At 36.5% G+C, this 25,735-nt stretch overlaps 1 protein-coding gene across 2 annotated transcripts in view; it reads right to left on the minus strand.

The window, feature by feature from the left end:
- SEMA3C (semaphorin 3C) overlaps window positions 1–25,735 on the minus strand; it is a 178,831-nt gene that overhangs the window by 81,070 nt on the left and 72,026 nt on the right. Inside the window, exons 2-5 of one of the 2 annotated variants that reach the window (XM_073898718.1) lie at window positions 20,943–21,124; window positions 11,323–11,483; window positions 10,094–10,156; window positions 1,643–1,762 (exon numbers count right to left, since the gene is read on the minus strand). In XM_073898718.1, the coding sequence (XP_073754819.1) occupies window positions 1,643–1,762; window positions 10,094–10,156; window positions 11,323–11,483; window positions 20,943–20,958 (360 nt within the window). In that variant the 5' untranslated portion in view covers window positions 20,959–21,124. The remainder of the gene's footprint in view (window positions 1–1,642; window positions 1,763–10,093; window positions 10,157–11,322; window positions 11,484–20,942; window positions 21,125–25,735) is intronic. The other variant, XM_025872795.2, reaches the window with a different exon arrangement.

A 25,735-nucleotide genomic window follows, 5' to 3' on the forward strand; every position in this document is an offset into this window, starting at 1 on the left:
TAAAGTGATTAAATTTTATTCCATGCTGGTTTTCCAAAGGAGATTATTTTTTGGACCAATGTTCCAATTAAGTCTCGAAGTACATCGTGGGCCATTTGTACATGGGAAAATGATTTTATTTGAAATCTGTGCTCTGAAAACTGCTATGCTATTGTTGGCCTGTACAAGAACTGCACAGCCTTCAGTGGAGTGTCTGACAGATTGCAGACGTCTGGGGCAGGAGTTTATTTAATCAATTGATCACAGGCATGTGGTTCTAATGACAAGCTCAATGCCGCCAACTGTACTCTTCCAAGAAGCATAGCTTTCCTTTTCTTTAAGACTTGTGATATTTCATATCATCTTGAACCACTTGGAAATGCCTTATTTTGGGGTCAACTTATAATTATTCAGCTATTTTTAAATGACTTTTTATTTACCCAAAGACATATGTGTATAAATTACATGTCTGAAAAAAATTAATAATAAAGTAATATAAAGAGAATCATTGTTCAATTATATTTGTACTAGAGTACATTAATCTCTGTTAAAGGAAAATAAACTTAAGAAGGTATATCAGTAGCAATATTTAATCTTTTTTACAGTTCTAATCTCTAAGATTGAACTGACATTCTTTAAGAACTGGACATTCTAGATTTAAGTTGCATAAGGAAAACAAAGCAAGATAATTTGAAATAATTAAGTTTTTAAAATACTTCTACTTAGTAAAACAACATGTTCGATTAAAGGAAGGAGGAAAAACTTTTTGGTCTAATGCATACTTTCCTTAGTCACTAATTACAAATTGAGATGAACACAGTTTTAAATATCATTGGTGAAGTTCAACCAGCCTTTATTTGTCTATACATATTAGGTATATACTTAGTGTTTAGCAAATATGTTTGTTCATAGAACCCCAAATCATTTTAACTAATGTAAAAATAAAGCTAAAAAAGTCTAGGGTAGACTAATGTTGGTCTAAAATGGAAGTATGATCTATCAATTATAGAAAGTTCTTTTCAGCAAAGGCACTTGGCATCCTTCTTTATAGATCTCGTACAGTTCTCTCATAAAAGTTTACCAAATTTGAAAGTTAAATAAGAAATTATTTAAAATAGCTTTAAGAAAGTGAGGTTATACTACAATATTTCTATAATTTGGAGCAAATAGTATCAATACCTTTTCTAAATAATTATAAAATTACACCATTTTTCTTTCCTTTATCTTTTGCAGCTTTTTTATTCAGAAATATATATATTTAGTCGAAGGCAAAAGCTACACTTTAAGTAACTTGGAGGACAGTAACCAAACAAAATATATTTTGAGTTAAAAGGGCTTGAATGGGGGCGCCTGGGTGGCTCAGTCGTTAAGCGTCTGCCTTCGGCTCAGGTCATGATCCCATGGTCCTGGGATCGAGCCCCACCTCGGGCTCCTGGCTCAGCGGGGAGCCTGCTTCTCCCTCTCCCCCTGCTCATGCTCTCTCTCTCTCTCTCTCTCTCTGTATCTCTGTGTCTTAAATGAATAAATAAAAAATAAATAAATAAATAAATAAATAAAAGGGCTTGAACCTTTGATTGATTACAGCTTTTATAGATTCAAATACAGTTTTAAGAAATCTTTGACACTAACACCAAAACTAACAATGAAAAATTGTTACACTTACCTCTGATCTCCTCCCTCGATTCAAATAAGTACACACGGGGCTGAAAGCACCACTCCCACAAACATACAAGTGAGTGCGGTTGAAAGCCTGAATTACACGGACGAAGTTCCCACAGCCATGCTGAAAGAACAAAAGCAGTTAGTAATACAGTGACTTTTATTGCTATTTCTAAGTAGTACTCTCATACTCTGCTATATATTTTCCTTCCTGCTCTCACTTTTTTTGTTGTTGTTAGGAGATAACAAGAGAATAACATGGTTTATTCTATTGGTTTACTTCAGGGAGAAGGTAGTTCAACTTGGATGAGTAAATTGGTATGTCTCTCTCATATTTTAGTATTTTATATACTGTGTAAGTTTTTATGTTCTGAAACTTTATGAACTTACTCTATATCTGAGGGAGTTGAGAAATTGAAAAGTACACCAAATTGTTTCCTCAAATGTTCCTCAAAACGTGACACGTGCGCACACATATACGTTATATAAACATATTTTGAACGAAACTGTGCTTATACAATGTCCATATCATCATTACCACATAATGGCAAACACTACTGGCTTTTACAGTGGGTGAATAAAACAGACTGTAAACACATGCCAACATTGTGATGCGATCATTATCTCTCTGGCCTCCATTCCCCTAAAATACTTTCTTCCCCAGTTTTCTTTTCACCTGCTCCTAGTCCCACTATTGGAAAAGTTGTCATTTGTTCACTCAATGAAATGCAAAATAGTATTGTAACTATAAGTTGACTCTGACCTTGCAGAAGTATATAAACATGGTCAGCATCAAAGGTAGATCTCTGTGAATTAATCATTGCATGTTGTGTATTGCTAGGCTCACTATCCTTTGTTGACTACAAATTAAGCAAGCCTGAGATTGAATGTTGTCTTCTTTAGTCATTTTTCTTCACAAAAAACATCATAAAAATGATATTAAAGGGGCACTGTGGTGACTCAGTTGGTTAAGTGTCTGACCTTGGTTCAGGTCATGATCTCAGGGTCCTGGGATCGAGCCCCACGGTGGGCTCCCTGCTCAGCGGGGAGTCTGCCTATCCCTCTCCTTCTGCCTTTCCCCCTGCTTGAGTTCTCGCCCTCTCTCTCTCAAATAAATAAAATCTTTAAAAAAATAAAATAAATAAAAATGATGTTATAAGGACAAAATTTTTATTTTTTATTTATTTTCATTTATTTATTTGAGAGAGAGAGAATGAGAGAGAGAGCATGAGATGGGGGAGAGTCAGAGGGAGAAGCAGACTCCCCGTCGAACAGGGAGCCCGATGCAGGACTCGATCCCTGGACTCCAGGATCATGCCCTGAGCTGAAGGCAGTCACTTAACCAACTGAGCCACCCACGTGCCCCAGGACAAATTTTTTTATAAATAGATATATTAAAAGGTAACAGTGGTTTTCCCATGGGTAGTCATACAGCATATATTTCTTTTTTTTTTACTCTTTTAAGTACCATATTACTAATTTTTAATAAGCATATTTATTATTTATATTATTAGTAAAGTAAAAAAAAACAACCAATTCTACTAAGGTAGAAGTTAATTTTTTTAGTAGAAGTCAAGTTTAATTTTAAGTCAATATTATTTTACATTTTCTCATAATATTCTCCTTTTATATTATTGCTCACCAGTGAACAGATGCTTATTTTTATATGTTGTAATTTTATACATGTTTTTATTATGAAATAATCATTAGCTCTGTTGTCAAAGAAATTAATCCTTACAGACCAGACTATACACTTTATTTTTAAGACATCAAGAGTTTTTGTTAAATATATAGTGTCACTGTATCTTGACACCTGTCTATAGAGGTACCTGGAAATTGACTACATAACTGTAGATGATAATGTGTTTCTCCGTAGAAAAAGAACAGATGAAGTATGGTGTTTATATAATACATCCAGGTTTAGGTTATCGACTTGTGTTTATGTTTTTCACATAAAGTTTAATCATTCTGGGATTCTGTATATTCTATTTTCCCATATAAGACATGAAGTCAATTCTATTAATAATAGATTATATGTCGTCTTGAGTTTTGTGGACAGTTTACTGTCATGAATTACTGGTATTGGTAAAAACAAAGACAGCACTAATATGTTCTATATTTCAAATACAGATTATACTTGTTTCATGTATATGTTTCCATCTCTCTACATATTTTATATCTACTTATCATGGTCAGTATTTGTTGGGAATTTACCATGCACTAGACTTTGGAATGATCATTTTACATATTTAACCTGTTCTACTTCCCAGGAGGTTTGATTTTTCCTCTTATAGCTCACATTTATTGAATGTACTTATGCCATTTGGGCACTTCACATTCATTCAGTTTGGTACAACTCAACTCCTTTTAGAAAAATAGAGCTTAGAGCTTTTTTAGTTAATTTGCTTGAAGTCATTGAGCTAGAAACAGGTAAAACAGATTTTCAAGCACATATGTGTCTAACGCTGAATCTTGTACTTTTAATCACTTTATAATTTGTCATTGGGTGAGGAATCCACAGTGGGTAGAGGAAAGTTTTTACAAGTTATTAATGTTTACAGAGCTCTTAATCCTTTGATGTTATGTATTTTTAATCCTCAAAGCAATGTTCCAATTAAAGTATTAGTCCCATTTTATTGATGAGGAAACTGAGTCCCAAAGAGGTTAAATGAAGTGCTGGGTCTGGAACCATGGTTACCCTCCACCATCTAGTTTTTCTAAAGAGAGGGGTGGATTCACCATGAAACAGATTCCCAGACTACCTGATAATGCCCAGAGTGCCCCTCCAACCATCCCCACAAAGAAAAACACAAAGGAAAAACAAATCAGTTAATTATTGAAAATCATTTCCTAGGTCTTTTCTGTTTCCATAGTTTTTGTCCACATTATTTCTGATTTAGACCACAGCAATCATATCAATGCTATCCAACAAATATTTACTGAACTCGTTCTATGTAAATACTGCATATGGTGCCAACAACACTGAAATGAATAGATTCAATTTCCCCTTTCAGAGAAAGGAAACCATAATATATGAGGCTGTGTAGATGCTATAATAGAGTGATATTTTTTCAAAAATATGCTACAGGAGGAGAGAAGAGAGAATGAATAACGCTGGGTGTAAGAGTTTGAAACGGGGTGTCATTGGAGCTGGAACTTGAAGAGTAAGCTAGATACTTTGACAGGCAAAAGTATAAAGAGCTTTCCGACAGAAAAAAAAGAACATGAACAGCAACAACAAAAATACTGGGGGCATGACAGAGCAGGATTTACTTGGGAAGTGGTGCCTAGAGGGGATAGTGAATTACTGTGTGATGAAACCAGAGCGGCAATTAGAGTTGGTCTGTCATCATGCCACAGTCTTCAGATGGGCAGTAGTAGGTGGATTTAAGTGTACAAATCTCAGAGCCAATTGACCTGGGTACAAACTCTAGCTTTACCTTTCAGTAGCTGTTTGAACTTGAGACATTTAGTTAGCCTCTCTGTGCTTCAATCTTTTTACCTGTAAATGGTGATGATAATATTTGTTGTGAGCAATTGTGTATGGAATCGTGTCTAGCACACAATAAATATGCACAGTGTCAGATACTGGATTCCTCCATATGTATTTTTTATTTCAGTGGCCAGAAAAAGCCTGGTGAAGTGGACAGGGCATTTTTCCTGAACAGAGCTTAGTACAGGTCCTGACCATAGCAGACATCTACGAAAGGTTTGGAGAATGAGTCTTCGGTGAAGTTTACAACTGTGGATTTTTTTTTTTTAATTGCTTAGTCCTTTTTTAAAACTGCTTCCTGGTACAATGCTAAATGAAAAATCACGCTGTTAACATTATGCAGAATATAATACCATTTTATTTATATTCCTATAAATTTCAAACAATAAAGTGCTGCAAAAATATACACCCAATTTTTAAGCCATTACTTTTGAGTAATGGAATTTATTTTATTTACTTAATAGTAATATACCACTTACCATGTGCTATGTACTGTACTAAGCTCTCATCAAATATTAACTCATTAATCCTCATAACAACCCAATAAGGTAGGTACTATGAGGATGCCCATTATGCAGACAAGAAAACTGAAGCACAGAGAGGTTAAGTCTCTAGGGTGAAAGAGCTCAGAAGATAATTGTTTTCCGTTGCTTTTTACATGCTCTTCTAGGTCTTCAAAGATTTCTGTATTGAACATGTATTTGTTATGTAATTTTTAACATAGATGTTTTTGAAAATATGTCCTGGAGCACAGATGCATAAGGCTTTAAAAATATTGACTCTTCATGGCCCAGACTATGCAATGGGGAAAAAAGTCCCTCTTATTCTTTTCTTCTTGGCCTATACTACTTTGGTGTGAGCAGTAAATCAGGGTATTTTGATAAATATATTTCTAAAGAAAATATATTTTCCAGTAGTTTGGGATCCTTTGGTCACATAAATAGGGAAACTGATATTCCTCGATTAATAAAGTTTGACACTGTGTGCATGTAATGCACATGTTTAAATATATGTAATCCTACTTAATTTTCCAACAATCTCTTACAGTATTTACTTAGTGCATTCATTATGCCCTATCTCATTGGATATGTTTGACAGCATATGTGCTACTGTGTAAGCTCAATTTATTTAGAGTATGAATAAAATATTAACATTTAGAAATAAATGGAGCATGGAGGAATGTGAATATATAGGGACAGAGAGGGAAATGGGAGGTGGGTTATAGTCTCTTTAGTGAGGCAGAAAATTAGCTATATTCCCACCATGATAATGTATTTCCTTTATAAACATTACTTTATTATGATATATGACTACTGGGATCAAATTTTAGTTTATCTGGAATTATTTTCTAACAAGTGTTATTTTCTCTAACTTTAATTAAAATTTGGTACATTAAAAAAATCTAAAGGAATAAGAGATGCTTGAGTCCATGCTGTATATTTTCTTTTAATTGCTACAGCAGTATGGATTTTAATTGTCACTAGTTTATGTTTTGCTTAAGTAGATGATTAATATAATATTTAACATCAAAATATTTTAATTTAATCAAAATGAAATTCTAAAATATGTGCATAATGAATTTACTAAAAATATTATTAATTTAAAGGCATCAATAAACTCACCATCTACCGCGTCCCACCCTCAACTTCTGACAATCACTTGGAACAGACTCTCATGCTTGGTTTGAATTTTTTCAGAACTTGTTTAACTTTAGTAAGAGCCTAGATATGGATCTGAGCACAGTGAATAACGACACTACCCAGTATTTCCAATCAGTAAGGGGAGAGTTATAGTTACAAACACAGTACAATATATGCCAGTGTTTCCAGTGTACAAAGAGGGACAGCCAGCCTAGCCCCGGGTGGGCAGACGAGAATTTACAGAGAAATGACATCTGCACTGTCACTTGAGAGGGTGAGTAGATGATTCCCAGGTTAAAAAGATGGGAAGATGATTGAATAAGAAGGGAGTCACATGTACTTGGGGTCAAAGGCTAAAAGAGGAAAAGGGTATAACTTATTTCAATTTCAGTATCATTGAAATGAAATAAAGAAAAAGTTAACATAGACCTAATGTAGTTGCCAACAAATCTATCAAAACTTTCTTAAATATCCCAGCTGCAGTGTGTTTTTCTTTGTCTTTTGTGGGTATCCTTAGCATTTACCGAATTCTTCCTACTGAGATGGCATGTTTTATCAGATAAGACAGAGAGTGGGCCACCTCCCACTTGCTAGCAGGGCAGCTGCGGTAAGTTCCTCACTCTCTTAGTGATTGTTTTTTTATCTTAAAAATGCGAATGGTGACGATACTGTCCGTCTGGTAGCACTATTGCGAGGATTAAAAGAAACACTCTGAACGGTGCCTGGCCCATTCCATTAAATGTTGGCTATATTTATTTGGTAGTTATTGCATATATGTCTCATCATGTCTAGTATCTTATAAAGACTCTTAAAGATAGAGACTCCATCTTCTTCACCTTTGGGTCCTTCATAATAGGTAACTGATTTGCACAAATTAAAATTCCAGTGTTTTTAAATAAAGTATTGAGTATTAGATGATATTTCTTCTAACCCAGAATTAGGAGATGCTTAACTATTTAATTTCATTAAAGCATGTAATAAAAATATGTTGTTCTCTAGAATTTCTAAAGACTATTTTGCCTTCTTTTCCTACCACTGGTCTTTTTCTTGTGGCCTGATTAAAGGACACTTCTCTGTAACTACTTCTTCACATGTATGAAATGAGCTGGATTTGTCAAACATTCTCTTCTCTTGCATGACAGAACATGTATTTGAAAGAGTTAGTTTGATTATTTCCCAGGACCCAACAATGTTGGCCATATTAGAACAGAAACCTCCACCAGTTATTTCTCTTATGTATACTAATTGGCTGCATAGCAGAATTTAAAGATATCCATGAATGATATTACAGCATGATAAAACTATGGGAAAATGTAAGCATGTATTGAAGATTTTATCTAATGACTCTTAATTATAAGAAAGCAAATGACAGAGCATTTCTATTTTGCCAAAGGGAGAAAGACATCAAATTACTTGGCTAAGATTCTTCAGAAAATCAGCACCAATCTTTGAAAAGAGAATGTGCAATGGTATCTAAATCCTACATATTCTGTCTGTGATGCTTCATATGAATGGGAAATGTAAAATCTTTTTGAACAAAGAGGACAACTAAATCCAGTAATTACAGCCACAGGATATTATTGTGGCAAAAGGCAAGACATGGTAGGATACACATCAGTGGGCCAAATCTCTACATTAGAGAATGAAAGAAAACAATCAAATTCATGCACAATTATTGAAATAATAGCTTCATGGGACAAAAAAAGACTTCTCCACAACATTATACTTTCTACTATTTGTTCCCTAGAAGACAAGTATAATGTATTCTTTTGAGTGTTTCTTACACATTTTTCTGGATTTTTTTCCTATGCACCACAGCCCAGCAGATCCCATGGGGAGCAAATATGCCTCCGCAAGCTCCTTCTGCCCATTTGAAAATTTCTCTTAAAAGGTGAATTCTAAAACTGAAAACATAAGACCCAGAACTGAGTCACTCCTGGTGACCTCTCGACAACACCCTCCAGTGAGACCCAGAGATACTACACGCCAGTCTTCCATGGCCCTGTCTCGCACCAGACCTTTTCAGAACCTCATACCTGGATGGTTAAGAGTCAATGAAAATAAAAGTTTAATTTCCACACTTTCTCTTTTCACAAGGATCATTCTTTTCCTTGAACCACCGTGATGAATCTCTGAAACCCTCACTATCAAAGCTCAGCGCAAAGCCTTGGACCCTGAAGATAGCATTTCTTACCTCTACACTTACAATGTGTGCTTAGTCAACATTTTTTACACGAAGTCAAAGCTGTTATTTCTTATGACCTCAGAGCTGATTGTGTGTATGTGTGTGTACAAATACTAGTTTTTCTACCCAGCCACCATATTTCAACTTCATACCTGCATAAGCACATACTTCCAGGCTCATTTGATCGGATGTTGACTTCTCCAGCAAGATAATAAAGTTGAGGAAAGTCAGACTGTCTATTTCAGTATACATTATGTCTGTAGCAATAAACACTATGCCAGATACATAATAGGGGCTCAATCTATATTGGTGGAATGAATGACTGAAAAAGTGAATAAATCCATTAAAAAAAAAACCTTCTTTTACCAAATTATTTGTGTAAGAACGGGTATTTCTGATATATGGTTCCATTGTATTTTTCGCATTTTGAGACAAGAAGGTAAAATGACATACATGCTTCATTATAAAATTAAATAACGTGTACATTAAAGACCAGCTCCATGTATTTGTTTTATAATATTTGAGAATAATTGAATGTGTCAGTTTCAGCAAGTTGTTTGCAGAAATCCATACAGATTTCTTTCTTAACTCTTTATATGGAATTCCGCCTAAAGATACACAATTTGTACAAATGTTGCACACTGAACATTTATTGATATTCATATCTGTCTTGATTTTTGTTTCCGTGGTTATTTTTAACTAACAAAGATACCAGTAATCATTGGTGATTTATGCCTCTGGAATGTGCTGGCTCACCAGTACCCTTTTGCCGAGACCTTTCTTTGGAAAAGCCCACATGGTATCTGGGAGCTTCTCCAGACACTTGCATTATCATTATTTCAGTGGCCTGCTGAGAATTCTGCAGGTTGGATCCACTGGAACAGGGGTTATTACTGAAATCCATCACGCAAAGTGTCAGAATGCAATAATGAAAGCAAGGCAAGAAATTTTTACCCAGTCAAGAATTCCTAAGTTACAGTGTTTAAGAGTTCCAATTTCTTTGCATTTACATTTTTTACCATGTGTCCAGCCGAGGATTTAAAATACCAACACCCTTTGTCTCACTCTTGGCTGCACTCGAGGTACATGGATTCAAAGACTAAATATTTAAGTTTTGGAGTTTTTTTAGGCACTCACTGTGGGATCTTTGCCAGCCATCTTGCACTCTTCGACTTTGATTGTAGATGCCGGCCAGAAAACCTGCTCAGAAAGGAAAATAAAGGTTGCATAATCTCACTTATACGTATGAAAACTCAGTGCTCTTCATTTACTTTATGCTAACACATTTCTTTAAGGCATTTCTATATTTATATTTCAAGAGTTTTCTTCCAGTTTATAAACTTAAATTTATAAACTTAAATTCATAAAAATTTTATTATTTTATTCTAATAATTGTTTTTATTTCTCCCATCAATTTTTCCTTTAACAAAAGTCTTTCAATAACATGTGCCCATTTCCTAATGACATAATATTAAAATAAGGTCATTCATGTGTACAATAAAATGTATATTTCCCTCCTTTCCTACTATACTTTTCTCAACTGCTTACATCACAATGAATTTACATTTACATTGCTATTTTGGTTTAATATTGTTTTTGGTAAACCACAGAGCCGGGCTGGTAGATTTACTTAAAACAGGCCCCTAGGTACTTCAACAGCTAAAATAACTTGGATTGAATCCAAGAGATTCCCTCTCTGAAATATTCAGCTAGTGTTCTAAGTCACTGTAGCCTTGGGTCAAGTCTGACAGTGATGATTATTTTTTTTTAATTGTCAGCCATTGACCCTTGTTAAAATAATAAATTCAGAATTCTCCTTGTTATATTAAACTTATAATTAACTTACTTTTGTTTCTTTACTCCAATGAAGATCAATTTATGTCCTTCTTGTGAAACAGAAGGTAAATAGAGGTCATACTTGTTTACAGAACAGTGCACTTAATAACTGCTCCTTTTAAGGCCTTCTTGGATTACATACAGATGACAAGGTAGATCTTCCTTTAGTCTGATCATTTTTTTCAGGTTATACTGTATGCTTCTTTCTGTCTGTTTATCTCTCTATCTCTCTGTATACACTCATACACACACACACACACACACACACACACTCGTATGCAAACACATACACGGGAAGTATTTTCTCATTTAGTTTCAGGTTTTGAAGTGTTAAAATCTATGAAGCCAGACAGTGAGAACTGAATTGATTATATTTTCAGTCCATGAGGTAAGTATGAACTTCCAATTATTTATTGACATGTGGCCTGTATTTTCTATAGTTCTAACAATTTTTTCATCATATTTGAAACGTTTACAGAAAAAGGAACCTAACAAAGTCAACATGGCTCTCATAGAAATGACAAACTTACACTCAAAGGTTCTTGACTTATATTGTTAATATTCAAGGAAAGAATGTGATCTTTGCTGCCCACATATATCCGGTCCTGATCTTCATCCATTAACAATATCCTGTAGTCTAAAGGGTGGTGGGACAGGCTGAAGTATTCAGAGGTCTTGGTTTCTCGAAGCTCTGAAATAGTGAACAGCACAGTGAAAATAGAGGATTTTGGTTCCATGATTCTATTATTTTAATGAAAACTATTTTATAGAAATATTTACCAAAAAAGTTAAGATATATTTTCCTTCCTACAATAATAAATTCATTTAAAAATAGAATTATTGGGGGAGGGTATGTGCTATGGTGAGCGCTGTGAATTGTATAAGACTGTTGAATCACAGACCTGTACCTCTGAAACAAATAATACATTATATGTTAAAAAAAAAAAAAGAAGAAGAAGATAGCAGGAAGGGAAAAATGAAGCGGGGGGCGGAATTGGAGGGGGAGACGAACCATGAGAGACTATGGACTCTGAGAAACAAACTGAGGGTTCTAGAGGGGAGGGGGTGGGGGGATGGGTTAGCCTGGTGATGGGCATTAAAGAGGGCACAGACTGAATGGAGCACTGGGTGTCATACGCAAACAATGAATCATGGAACACTACATCAAACACTAATGATGTAATGTATGATGACTAACATAACATAATAAAATAAATAAAATAGAATTATGTTAGTGGTTTGTTTTTATTTATTGCCTCTATACTGAAGTAAAACATAAATCAATAAATGCAACGTTGAAGTTTATGATACTATTTTATTGAAAAATTATTCACATTTTGTAAGAATCTCAACTCAGTTTTATCACTGGCTATCATCAGCTCAAAACTAAAATAGATCAGCCAAAAAACTATAGCAAAATATAGCAAATGAGCAGATTGAACAACAGCAAAAAAAACAAAAAGTAATGACAGTGTGATGTCTTCTTAGCTTCTCTTCTGTTTTATGGTTGTAATCAATACATTCATCATTTTAGGATTGGTATTTTCTACTTTAAATATTTACCTTACTTTCTCAACATAATTTTAACTAGTTTGATGTCTTTTTCTAGAAATTACTTGAAAACAAATCTACTCTGCCCATTATACCTCTTTCAGAAGGCTATGTTGTTTAAATGACAGTCTACCTATGTATATATCAAAAAGTAAACCATAAATATTCAGATGACCTGAATGTTTAGATTTTCAGTATCTCAATGATCACTGACTCATGCTCACTTAACTTCTACATTATGTGTAAAATTTGTGCCTGTATAGCTGAACTCTGAAGACAACGAATGCACCATGACAATTAATAAAATCTATAATCAGTATAGCAGATTCAATTTTCTTCCCAGCCAAAATGCTCCTTTGTACAATTTACACCTCTCCCATTCAAATGGTTCACTATTTCTTTGTTCTTGAGATTATGATCTTAAGAGAGTGACAAACTGTACAAAGGAGTTTGCTTTCATAAGTTACTGTTTCAATTTTGAAATATTTCTAAATTTTAGATGTTGAATCACAAATACACTTCTAGAAATTCTCATAGGCTGTGGTGTGACATAAACCAAAATCTGAAATGATAAGAATTCTTATAGAAAGCCATGAACTATACTCTGTGAACTCTTGGGCCATATCCCATATGTAAAGATAGAGGAGTCACAAATTTAACCTATTTCCTGGGCATATCAGTTCAGAATGTTTGCCATTATATTCTTCAAGCAGTTCTACATCTAGCCAAGAATCTGAAAATGTCATGGGAGTATGAAGCCAGGCTGTGGTACCAAACTTCCTGTGACATTGAACAAGTTACAGAACCGCTTTGGGCTTTAATTTTCTCACTTGCAAAAAGCAACAATATCACCTCTACCAAGAGTTCCCATGGAAATCAATTGAATTAATACATGTAAATATTAGAAATGAATGACAGAAAAAGTATACAATAAATTCTAATAATTATTAGTATTAGTATAGTATTATCAAATTTGAATTACTATCAAAAAGACATATGGAATTAGATAAATAGATACACATTTTTCTTTTTTTCCCCCCTTTTTCTTTTAAGGAACTAGATTCCTAAAATTACTAACACATGATCATAAAACATAGCCTGTGATATTTTGCCCATACAATGACAGTAAAGTGTAGGATTTTTTTATGTGGAAGTTATAAAAATACCTCGGAAGAGTCTTGAGAAGTCAATCATGAGAGAAGACAAGAACAAAAGACATTGAAAGATGATTTTATTATTTTTTTTAAGATTTTATTTATTCATTTGAGACACAGAGAGAGAGAGAGAGAGAGAGAGCATGAGTGGGGGGAGAGGCAAAGGGAGAGAGAGAAGCAGGCTCCCTGCTGAGCCAGGAGCCCGATGTGGGGCTTGATCCGAGGACGCTGGGATCATGACCTGAGCCAAAGGCAGACGCCCAACCATCTGAGCCACCCAGGGGCCCCTGAAAGATGATTTTAAACAAGGCACTAGATGACAGATCTTGAACTCGGAGATTTGAGATGCAGAGTGCTGTGTGGTGTGCTAACCTAGTTCTAAGTTACTGAGCCTCGGTAGGCATCATAGACAGATAGGTGATGCGGTTGGCAGCAGTGGTACCCCTGGCCCAGAAACTGGAACTGCTTCTTTCATGAGGAAACAAGACAGGGGAGAGGGATGTCATTCAGGAAAAAAAGTCAGCCCCTGCCAGACCAGAGGTTATTGCTGAAATAGGGGGAAAAAAATCCAAGAGCTCAGAACATGAGAATATAGAATCCAACAAATGTCACTCAGAGTTTGCAAAGATAAAGGCTGCCTTGATTTTGCCTAAAATTTACATAAAGCTTGCTTTTCATCATATGGAGGAGACTCATGGTTGTATAATTTCTCTATAAAAACATCTGGAGAAGGATATAGCTTGGGGTGAAGAATAGATGTTCAACATATACCTCTTCAATAAATAACTCTCCAGTGAAATACATGGACTATAGAAGGAAAATGTGACTGAGTTCATGGCCTCTGGGGCCCAACCACTGGAGTCTGAATCCGAGCTCTGCCATTTCGTTTCTATATGTTCTTGGCAGGTGCGTTTATCCCTCTGCACTCTAGTGTCCTCATGTGTAAACCAGAATAATAATAGTATCTACCTCACAGGGGTGTTGTGAGGTTTAAATTGTTGATATACATCAAGAACTTAAAAGAGTGCCTGTCCCATAGTGACATGGGTTACATTATTATGACTTGGGAAAAGACATCAAACTTCAGCCAGCAAGGTAAGAATAATTCCTTACACATGGAGGAAACATGGAGGACCAGCTTGCCTGGTTTTAATGTATTGATATATTTAATACTTCATTTTTTTTTACATGTAGAATGTACTCAAACATTTGAACAGGAGAGTGAAATGATAAAATAAGTCATTTTTAAGGAAAATAATTTGTTTGAGTAGCAGGATAATATTAAATTATGTGAGCCTGGAAAACTAAGAGATGAGGATATTCCAGGTATGTTGATAGAGACGCGGATATGCTAAAAGTGGAAAGGAAGAATTGATGGGCAGAATGCTTAAAAGAAAGGATTTGGCATTCACTTTATATGAAGCTGGTCTGGGGGTAAAAGGAAGCTGTAAACTAAAAAAAGGAGAAATGAACATGCCCTTACTAGTTTTGGAGGATTTGAAAAGGAAATTTCTTTGGTAGAGAGATTGCTTGAGTGTTGACAGATTAAATTCAAATCAAAGCAGATATGTCCCACAAACATGTAAAATTAGAATAGCAATTTGCCATTAGAAATACCAAATCTGCAGGTGGAGTTTTTCCTATTCTTCTCAGGGGTTATGTGAGTCTCTGAGAGTCGACAGCTCTGAGGAAGCCCTGAGAAGAAGCTCTGAGGGGAGTATATCTAAAGTGAAAAGCAAAACATAGAGATGCGTTGATTGTTTCATCCAAAAACAGCAGCTCTGTAACTGAAACTGAAAGCAAATCATGATGTATAGGCAACAGTGTGGTATTGGGGTGAGAGTATACAATCTGAGTCAGACAGTTCTGACTTGAAATCCTAGCTTCATCACTTACTGAGTATATTATTTTAAGAAAGCTACCACACTTTGCCCAGTTTTGATTTCCTCATCTATAAATCGGTTATACTAATACCCTCAAGGGATGCTGCACCAGCACACAGTAGAGGATCAGGGTGTGCTCGTTTGAGCAGGAGACATTATTGACCTTCCATCTAACAGAATTTTCCTTGTCTTCCCCGTAGGCAGAGCTGGTCTATATAGAACATAGTCGTCCAACCTCACCCCCAGCCAGGGAGTGGTTTAAACGGGACATGTGATGAGTTCTGGTCAATGAGATTTAAAGGGAAGCCTTCTGCAGGGGTACTGGAAGAGGTTTCTTCCTCCGTAAGACTGGCACAAGAAAAGAGGTGATTTCATTTTCTGCCTCTGGACATGTGTATGTGAGGGATATGATATGTGCCGCAATTGCTAGCTGAGAATGGCTTACCAAGCCGATTGCTAGCTGAGAATGGCAAGCAAAATTTAGGAAAAAAACCTGGCTGAAGAAATGATTTAATCTCTGAACTCACCCTGGAACTGCTCTATCACTGGACTACTTCTGTTATATAAAATTTAAAAAAAAAACAAAACAAAACATGCATGTTTTTTTTAGACACACTGAGGTTTGCATTTCCTGTTGTTGAAACCCTTCCTAGGGGCACCTGGGTGGCTCAGGAGGTTGAGCATCTGCCTTCAGCTCAGGTCATGATCCTGGGGTCCTGGGATTGAGCCCGTGTAGGGCTCTCTGCTCAGTGGGGAGCCTGCTTCTCCCTCTCCGTTTACTGCTCCCCCCTGCTTGTGCACCCTCTCTCTCTCTCTCTCAAATAAATAAATAAGATCTTTAAAAAAAAAGAAAAGAAAAGAAAAAGAAATCCTTCCTAACTGCCACATCTTCCAAGTATTCACAGCCCCTACCTGTTGCCTTCTCATTCTTTCTATCATGGTTTGTTTCATTCCAGTATTTTTTCAAATAATCATTTTTTCTTTTTCCCTTCTCTTCCTAATCTATACTGAAATAAAACCAAGAGTGTGATCTTAGCCAGGAAAACAGCCTCAACCAAATTTTACTTGCAAGTAATAAACAATGGCAGTTTTCCTCTTTATCTGTTTCATTAGAAAATAATCAATTTCTTACATTAATTCAAATACCAGAGGGAGCAATAACCGCATTAGCTGAAGACCTTTCTGGTCCAAGGATTTTATCTATTTTTCTGAGCCATAAAGCTATCTTCAAATTTAATTACCCACCGCCCATCGACAGTTGACAGCTGTTAACCAAGGAAGATTTACTTAGGAAGTGCCCTGTTAGAAACCTAGAAGCCAAGGTTATTTTGTTTAAATGCTATTTAAGTTGCTGTTAGTTAGCCATAATTGAACTCTAGAGCTTGGGAAAAAACAAAACAAAACAAACTTTCTTTTAGCATAAAGAGATGAGTTCAAAGAATTGAGGATTTTTATCTATAAAAAGAATGACTAAACAATCCATCATTTTGGTTTAATGTAGATCCAACATAAGTCAAATGAATGATTCAATGATTTGGTCACAGTGAGAGAAAATGACTGATTTAATGATTTGGCTAGTGAGAGAAGGAAATCACAATTACTGGTCTTTCATCTAAACAAGTCAAAGAAAGCACCGTCTTTTTATTTCTTTAAATTTTAACAATGATGTCATCGTTTTTGTAAGTGTTGGAGGTACCACTCGTTGTGCTGTTTCTCAGAACATGCTCAACTGACTGAGAAGGAACCTTGGCTGAGAGAATGTAGTGTTAGAAAATGCAGTGCCCCACAAAGGGCACTGTAGGTCTCTTAAGTCCCTTGGAAAGTCTCCTGGGAAACAGTATTTAAAAAAAAAAAAATTGCATGCTTCTATCTTGAAATCTGCATTATTGTAGAGTTCTATGATGGAAAATTACTGTATTGCCTTCCATGCCAATGCTCCCTGAGGGAAAATTTGCAGCACAATATGCTTACCTGAAATTCATGTATTGACATGGATTTTCCTTTGTAACAGAAACTACTGTGGGCCTTGAGAATTTAACCAGGGTTGGGAGAACAATACATTCCCCCCAAATATAAACTCTAGCAATATAAGCTTCTGTGTTCACTTGAATATAGTCAATATATTGCTGTAGCAATTACAACGTAATTTAATATACAGTAATATATTGTCTATAAATAACACTCTATCTCTAACCATGTAAGAATTAACGTTTGTTCTCTGTTGAACTAGTCGGAGATCTTAACATTTCTGTGGTGACTAAGTCAATAAAAACTCATTCGTGTGCTCAGAAATGTGATCTTGGTAGAGGAGGGTGGAGAGTTTTTCTCTTTCACGAACAATATATAGCTATTAAACTATTAGGTAGGGGAACTCATTCACTCAGAATACTACATTATCTTTGGCCTTTTATAAATGACAAGTAGAAGATTACTTGAGTGAAAATCAATTCCCAGGGTCTCTCTATTAGAAGCATACGCTATGGTTACTTATTAATTATATTTAAAGTTCATGATGTATTATTAACTTATGTATTTGATACATATATATTGAGTCCTTACCACAGCCGACTAGTCACTGCTCAAATACGAGGACACAAATATGAAGATCCCAGGCCCTCACAACAATTCCAAATCTTATCTTACATTCTGTTACTCTGTTTGGCTAGCCCACCGTGACCTTCTCAACATAAACCCTAGCTCGCTCTCTCAGGCAGAATGCGCATCTACAGATTTCAAAGTAAATCCTTAGGATATCTTTTACTTCAGAGATATTGCCACTGACAGGATAATTTCCTCTCCAGAATGTCTTATCTCAGAAGTATTTTAAGTAGAGTGGGCTTAAATGACCCATCCTCTCCCTGAGGCTCACTATTTTGTGAAACTGGGTTAGAAACTGAACTTCACCTGTCCCCTTAGGACAAACAGGCAGACAAAGACTAGAGCAGTCAAACTTCACCAGAATGAAAAGATAGCTCCTAATTCTTACAGCAAAGAGAGGTCAGAAGGCATGTTGTTAAAACCACATTTGCTTTAAAATAATAGCCCCAAAGAGCCACCACTTGTGGGCTTACCAGTAGGAGTAATGGTTATAGGTGCTTTTTAAACTTATTTCATTTAATTGGCATTCAAAGCCTTTGTGTTAGGCCTTAATGTTATTCCTGTTCCACACATAATGAAACTAAAATTCACAGAATTTGAGCAATCTAACCAAGGTCACACAGTAATGAGTAAAAGAGGCTAGAGCCAGGATTCAAGGCAAGGTGAGTTCCTTAATCCATGAATTCAATTGAATGCCCTCTTGTTTTTCAAATCAGACAGACTTTAACACTATTTGTTGGGCTTCTAGCATGTTCATCCTGTACATGAGTCTGTGCAATATCAAATGTAGTCTAAGCCTCTGCCCCTCAAATTGTCTTTGTTAGTTTGAGGAGCGTGTCACAGAGTAAGGGGGAGGGGTGACCACACTCCAAACAACTTGAGAATGATCAAAAATTCTCAGGGATGCCGTTCTTACTAAACCATCATACTAAATCTGAGAAAGGCTACTATGAAAGTGAGATAAGAGTCAAACATACTTTCACGTAAAGGTAAAAAGTTCTACTCTTCTGTGTTTTTTGATGGATGGGCATAATTAGCGAAGTGGAGGCAAAATGCCAAGTGGATGAGAACAGGAATAAGGGAAACAGTTCTATTCAGTGAGCCTGGCCATGGAAGGGTAACAGTGAATACAGACTATCTCCCAGGAATTGTGTCAGAGGGAAAATTAGCCAATATACAGAAGCCTTTGAGGATGGTTCTCATTCTAGTTTGCCTGAGATGGTCCAGCTTGTGGCTGTTTTCCCAGCAAAATTCTCTATAGTGTCGCTTCTGTACTCTGAAAGGATTCGTGGTTTGGATGTTAAATTATATGGTCACTCCACTTTTAAGCCCCTTTTTCTTGTTTGGCATGGCTTTCTATTACTTTTAGAACAACATCTAATATTCTTTGTGTCCTTACCATGATCTGGTTCGAGATTACCTCACTAAAAATCTCAATCATCATTTTTTGCCTATTTTCTTTTTGTTCTCACCCTTCTGACCCTTCTTTTCGCATTTCCAAACATGCCTTCCTCCTTTCTGCCTCAGGGCCTTTGTACATGTTCTTCCTCCTGCTGACAGGATTCCTCCTGCCATTTTCTAACCCCCACTCATAACTCAAGCAGTAGTTTCGACGTAACTTAAACTGGATGCTTCATAAAGGCTTCCTTGATCCTCTAGATGAGGTCACGTCTCAGGTCTGTTGATATATGCTCAATTTCCCTTTGTGGTTTTCTCTTAAAGACTGCCTGGAAGATCACTTGGAATGTTCTAAAATACCATGGTGGAGGGTGGGGGACTACACTCTATGACTTGCTAAGACCCTCTCTGTCTTCTGTATGGTTTTACAGCTGAAATTGCCTCTGAATACAAGACAAAGTTCTTTGTCCATTCACAATCTACCCTTTATCTTGCTATATTGAGTCTTAGGATCTTTTAATCTTGATGAACTAAGAATTATGAGAATGAGGGGTGCCTAGGTGGCTCAGTCGGTTAAGTGTCCGCTCTTGATTTCAGCTCAGGTCATGATCTCAGGGTCGTGAGACTGAGGCCACATCAGGCTCCGTGCTGGGCATGGAGCCCGCTTGAGAATCTCTTTCTCTCCCTCTCCCTCTGCTTCTCCCCTAACACATGCTCTCTCTCTAAAAAAACAAAACAAAAACAAAAACAAAAACAATTATGAGCATGAGCCAATAAAATGAGAAAAAATGCTATCAAATTTCAAAAATTCAGGCTTACATGATTATAATTTATTCCTATTAAAAGGTAAGGTGTATGGATGGGAAGAGGGGGGGATCATTTTTGGAATTAGCCAACTGGAGCTAAAGTTCCAGCCTCACCATTTGTTGATACAGGGTTTGATTTGACCCCTTTCTCCCAATCACTCCCTTCTACCTGCCCCAAACTTGGGTCTTGTATCTACAACATAAAAGGAAGAATGGGATTATTTATAAATGAGAATGATCTCCAATGTTCCCTGCAGCAATAAAAATGTCCATGAAAATAATTCCTTTCCCACTGTTTGTAAGTATTACCTACTGTTGTAGAATATCTGTAAAGCTAATGTAATCTTTCACATTACTATAAATCTCACAGGAAGAAAGGGTATGTTTAAAAACCTATCTTAGAAATATGACCACAGAAATACAACTGTGTCTTTTCTGGAAAAAATGAGGCTAACCCAAAACCTAAGGTGTACATGTCCCCTACCTAAAGCATATTTGATTTGTGTTGTGTAATTCAATCACCTGAAGAATTACAAACTCTGACTGACCTCCCTTCTTCTAAGCTCACTTGGGAGACATGAAAGCACACTTCAAGGATGTTAGGTGTCAATCTCTGGCTCCTTGTATGGGAAGTGGTGGCTAGATTCTATCTCAGGGTGAAGAATATACAATTGGGAAATAGCTAAGGTGTCTTGAGAGTCTCTGAACTGGAACGAAGTAACTTCTGGAAAGTAGCACCAAATCTGAATCTATTGCTAACCTGTAGAGGACAGCATGGATGAGCTGAGCCATCATTATCATCACTGGTGTTCCTACTGTCAGGAAGGTCTCAGTTTCAGAGTGTCCACTTGAGATGTAAACAAGGGAGATAACTCGCGGAGGAGGAAACACTTCATCTGACACCTCCTTTCTAGAACTCTTGACACTTCTGGAAAAGCTGCCCTGGGCAAGGTATTCAAAATCAATCAGTCCAAGGTAGAAACCTAACAACAGAAAGCCAAAACCAAAACAAAACAAAAAACAACTAAAGGAGGTATAATAACAATTGGAGAATGGTATAAATTAGTATGTCTCTACCAAATATAATATTATGCTTTCATTACAATTATTTATGTAGAGATTTGAAGATATGGAAAACATTTTTCATGCTACTAAGTTTTAAAAGCAGGCCATATTCAACATGAAAACTGTTAAAAATTTTTCACAGAAAATAAGAGTAAGAGGAACTATTTTATGGAAAGTCTTTCGGTGGTGAGATATAGAAATTTAAAGACAAGAAGACAATCCCTCAAACCAACATGTGTACAATGGGCAGGAGGATAGGGTGAGAATCTGTGTGCTGGGGGGGGGGTCTCTTGTCACTTCTCATCCCCACAAAGTTCTGTAACTTTCATGCCACAGTTTTCTATGACACAAAGCTTACGTTTTATATCATACAGTAGGCTCTACACAAAGCTAAAGTATTCCTTGTGGTGTATATTGATTCAGTCATCCACAGATAGTATATAAACCAGGGCTAGGTCAAAAGATAAACATTCGTGGTTGCTCTTTTCAAAGTGGATGGTGCAGAATGGAGGCACACAAACAACTGCAGCACAAGATGACGATTCAGGGGGTGCCTGTGCGGGGCAGTCGGTTAAGCGTGGGTCTCTGGGTTTCTGCTCAGGTCATGATCTCAGGGTCGTGAAACTGAACCCCCCCTCACCACCCCCCCCCGCCCCCGGCTGAGGGCTCCGCATTCAGCACGGAGTCTGCTTGAGATTCTCTCTCCCTCTCCCTGCCCCTCCCCCTTTTACTCTCTCTCTCTCTCTCTAAAATAAAGAAATCTTTAAAAAAAAAAAAAAAGAAAGAAAGAAAGAAAAAAGAGGACTCAGGAAATTAAGGGAGAACTGAAGGAAGGTTAAGGCTTCCTGGAAATAACAAGGAAATCTTAAACAGAAGGAAACGCTTGACCTTATGTCTTCATTCAACAAATATTAGTTGAGCCACTTTGTCTATTAAACTAATAATCACAGTGATAAATGCCAACATTTACCAAACGCCAACAAAGTGTGGTAAAGGCAGGATCAGTGTTTAAGGCAAGGGCAGCTGCTCTACATCAGGAGTCAGAAAAAGCCTCTGTAGGCAAGTGTCATATAAGCTGTGACCTGAGAATAAATATGGGTTAATAAAGAAACATTTTCCAGGGAGTGGAAAGAACTTCAATAGAAACCCTGAGATGGGAGATTCAAGGATAATGAGAAGTTTTTGCCATTGATAAAGAGGAGAATTTGAGCAGGCTTTGTCAAGCACAAGTAAGGAATCAACCAACATGCAAGAAAGCAAACTTCTTGGATGTCACACAAGCAACAGGCAACGATGCAAACTCCTCGTGTATCAAACCGAAGTGGTTGATTTTTCCAAAGTTGCTGAAGATGCCAGTGGAAAAAAAAAAATCTGAGAAAGTGCAGGCCATGATCACTTACAAGTTTGTTAGATAAATTCTGCTACTAAAGAGTTCTCAAGAGCAAGATTATTTTACAATACAATATTGAGCGAGTAAAGCAGAATAAAATGATTTGCATAACTAAACTATAAGATGTCCGCATAGAAATACATATGCATAGATAAAAGTCTTGGAAGATACTCAACTTGTTAACATTCTTCTTCATGATGTGCTCAGTTAAAAGTAAGAGTCTGATAGTACTGATGGCTCAATTTAACCTTGTGTCAGTTTTAAAGAATTATAATTACTCTTTAATCAAGAGCCAGGCAGTGCAAACTTTCTCTACAGACCTTTATGATTTAAATATATTTTCGTACAGAAGTCTGGATGCACTGCACCTAACTAAACGCTGAACTACACAAAGGAAGAAATACCAGTTATCACTAACTGGAAAACTGCTGTATATTGCCAAAATTTTTTGATCTCTAGATTCTTTCAGGATGGACCACCCACAACTTTTAGTAAGACAGACACAGACAGACTATTTGGATTTTAATAACCCAGCACCCCCACCAACCAAAATTCTTGAACTCTGCTTTCACTTGACGCATTCTTAAACCCATTTTCATTTGCACACAGAAAAATATAAACTGTATACAATAAACTCTCACATCCAAAGAACCGGGCTTCATGAACAAAGAAATGCAGAGATGTTTTCCTAAAGAGACAGCTATTTTATCTAAACATTATTTAATTCAGTGTGACTCATTGTTTAGCCAAGTTACTGCTTCTGGCTTCAAAACAAAGATATAAGTTGGAGAAATGAAGAGGACAGTAGAGACATGTTCATTTCACTTTAAACACATTCGCCAGTCATTCAGTGCAGAAGCCTCATTTTCTCCGTTCTTCTTGTATCTCTGTCCCCGGACATTGTCTAAAATACAAGGTCAGTGACTCTCAGTGCTCAGCTGCTGGAGGAGAGATTTAAAGGGAGTCCTTGGGAGTGTGCCTCTACATAGTAATAGAGCTCCCCTTTGATTCTTTTCAAGAGAAACACAAAGGATCCCACCGCATTTCCTGCAGCTTTGAAAAGCCTAAGACTCATCATGTATACAATGGCTTGCATATACAATGCATAAGCAACACATTTCTTTTTTCTTCGTCCTAGACCTGGAAACCATTTGCTTCCAAATTTCACATGATGGTATTTGAGATGGAGTGGGTGCGGCATCATTCAATCTTTCAAAAGAGATCACTGTTGCGCTTTTCTGTTTTTGCTCTGGAAACAAAATATTTATCACTCCTGGAGGTACTTCAAGGAGAATAGCAGAATACAGACTCAGAGTGTATGTACTTTACAAAATGCTATTGCCTCCACGAGGTAAGCATTAGCCAAGACTGTCTCTTTAATTTTCAGGGTGCAAGTAAAATCTTTTTGTGGAAATAAGGCACACTTAAAAGAGGAACTGACAAGCTTACGGGAAACCAAAAGTTTGAGCTGAGTATTAACAGCTCACGGTCATCCTTTTAACGTGGAGGGAAGTTTCATTCCACTGATTTATAGCCAGTTTTTCTCCTGAATTTCAAAAAGCAAAACATATTTTACTAGACAAAACGACAGGTGCAGATAGTTGGGATGGTGTTATTTGAGGGATTTCACATTACACGGTTCAAGTGACTTAGCAAGAGTAAGTCAAACAAGCCACTTTATGCCCTAAAACCAGAAGAGTGGATATGTAGGTTTCTAGTTAGGCATTTGCCTTTGGTTCTTCTGCATCAAAGAGATGCACAGGTTGTACCTCCATAATTTTAAAGCTTTGCAAGTTTTATTACTCATAAATAATGAATGTAAGAATAACCAAGACTGTCTTTTAACATCCAAGTGGAAAATTAATTCAAGTTAGTACAATTCAAGTCCAAAATCTTATTAACCTAACACAGAGATAATTAAAATGAAACTTTTTTTTTCGTTTTGTTTTTGCGTTTTTTTTTTTTTTTAACCTAATGCATTTCTGGAATAAAGTCTGATGTTTAAAGACAGAGAGATCTATGCTCAAATCTTGGCACTGCATCTGACTAGCTATGGGGCTTTGGGCAAGTTATTTAAATTATTGGTACCTAAGTACTCCCACCTGAATGATGGAAGTAATACCTATCTCATGGGACAATTATGCTAATAGAAAGAGAAAATGTGTGAAGCACCTCAAGCATAGTAGCTCTCACTATGGTCCCCATGCCAAGATGAAAGTTTCAGTTTTAAACAGGATATTTGTACACTGTCTTAGCTTTAGGCCGTTAGTCTGCAATTGTTTTCTGAACTAATCCTGCTAAAAAAAGTCTGTGAATTAAAGTCTAATTTATACTGAAGTATAATTTGTGTACCGATTAAAAAGTTAGGATGTTTCCAAGTTCTAGCAAAAATAATTCTCAAATTCCATCACAAAAGCAAATGATTTTTTAAAAATACAACTTTTCTTCATCTTTTTTCAGTCTGCCTCTCTTAAGTTACCACTCATGCTACCTTCCACCTATTGAGAATATATGAAGTACCTATCAATTTACTAAAAAAGTTTACACTGTCTTATTTAATCTTCACGGCAATCCTACTAACTAGGTCCTACTGTTTTCTGCATTAATATATGAAAACATTTGTGGATGAATCTTGGGTAACTTTCCCTAGTTTTGGATGTAAGTCTGTGTGACCTATAGTCCATGGTCCCTAGCCCTTCACGGAAGATGAGAACACACTCAGCTGGAGGACTTGGTCTCCTTCATTCTTCTCTGGGTATAGCAGTGGTTTTCAAATTTTAATATACAAAGAAGAGATGTGTAAATTGCTTATTAAAAATAAAAATCCATAGGAATAAAAATAGTTCCTTCCAGAAATACTTACTCAGAGAGTCTTCTCAGATCTCTCTGTCAAACACATGAAATTTGTGGTAGTACCAGGGTGACTGCCAAGGAGATTAACCAAGATCTTCCCAAGGCTGCCTCCTTCTTACAATTCAGATTTTAACTGGCACCTATTCCAAGGGTTACCTGTGCTCACTTTACCTAAAGAATGCCCTCCCAGGGGCGCCTGGGTGGCTCAGTTGGTTAAGTGTCTGATTTTGGCTCAGGTCATGGTC

Source organism: Callorhinus ursinus, unplaced genomic scaffold, assembly GCF_003265705.2.
Source record: "Callorhinus ursinus isolate GAN/ISIS: 27379988/994484 unplaced genomic scaffold, GSC_fseal_2.0 scaffold12, whole genome shotgun sequence".
In the NCBI taxonomy this organism is placed as follows: Eukaryota; Metazoa; Chordata; class Mammalia; order Carnivora; family Otariidae; genus Callorhinus; species Callorhinus ursinus.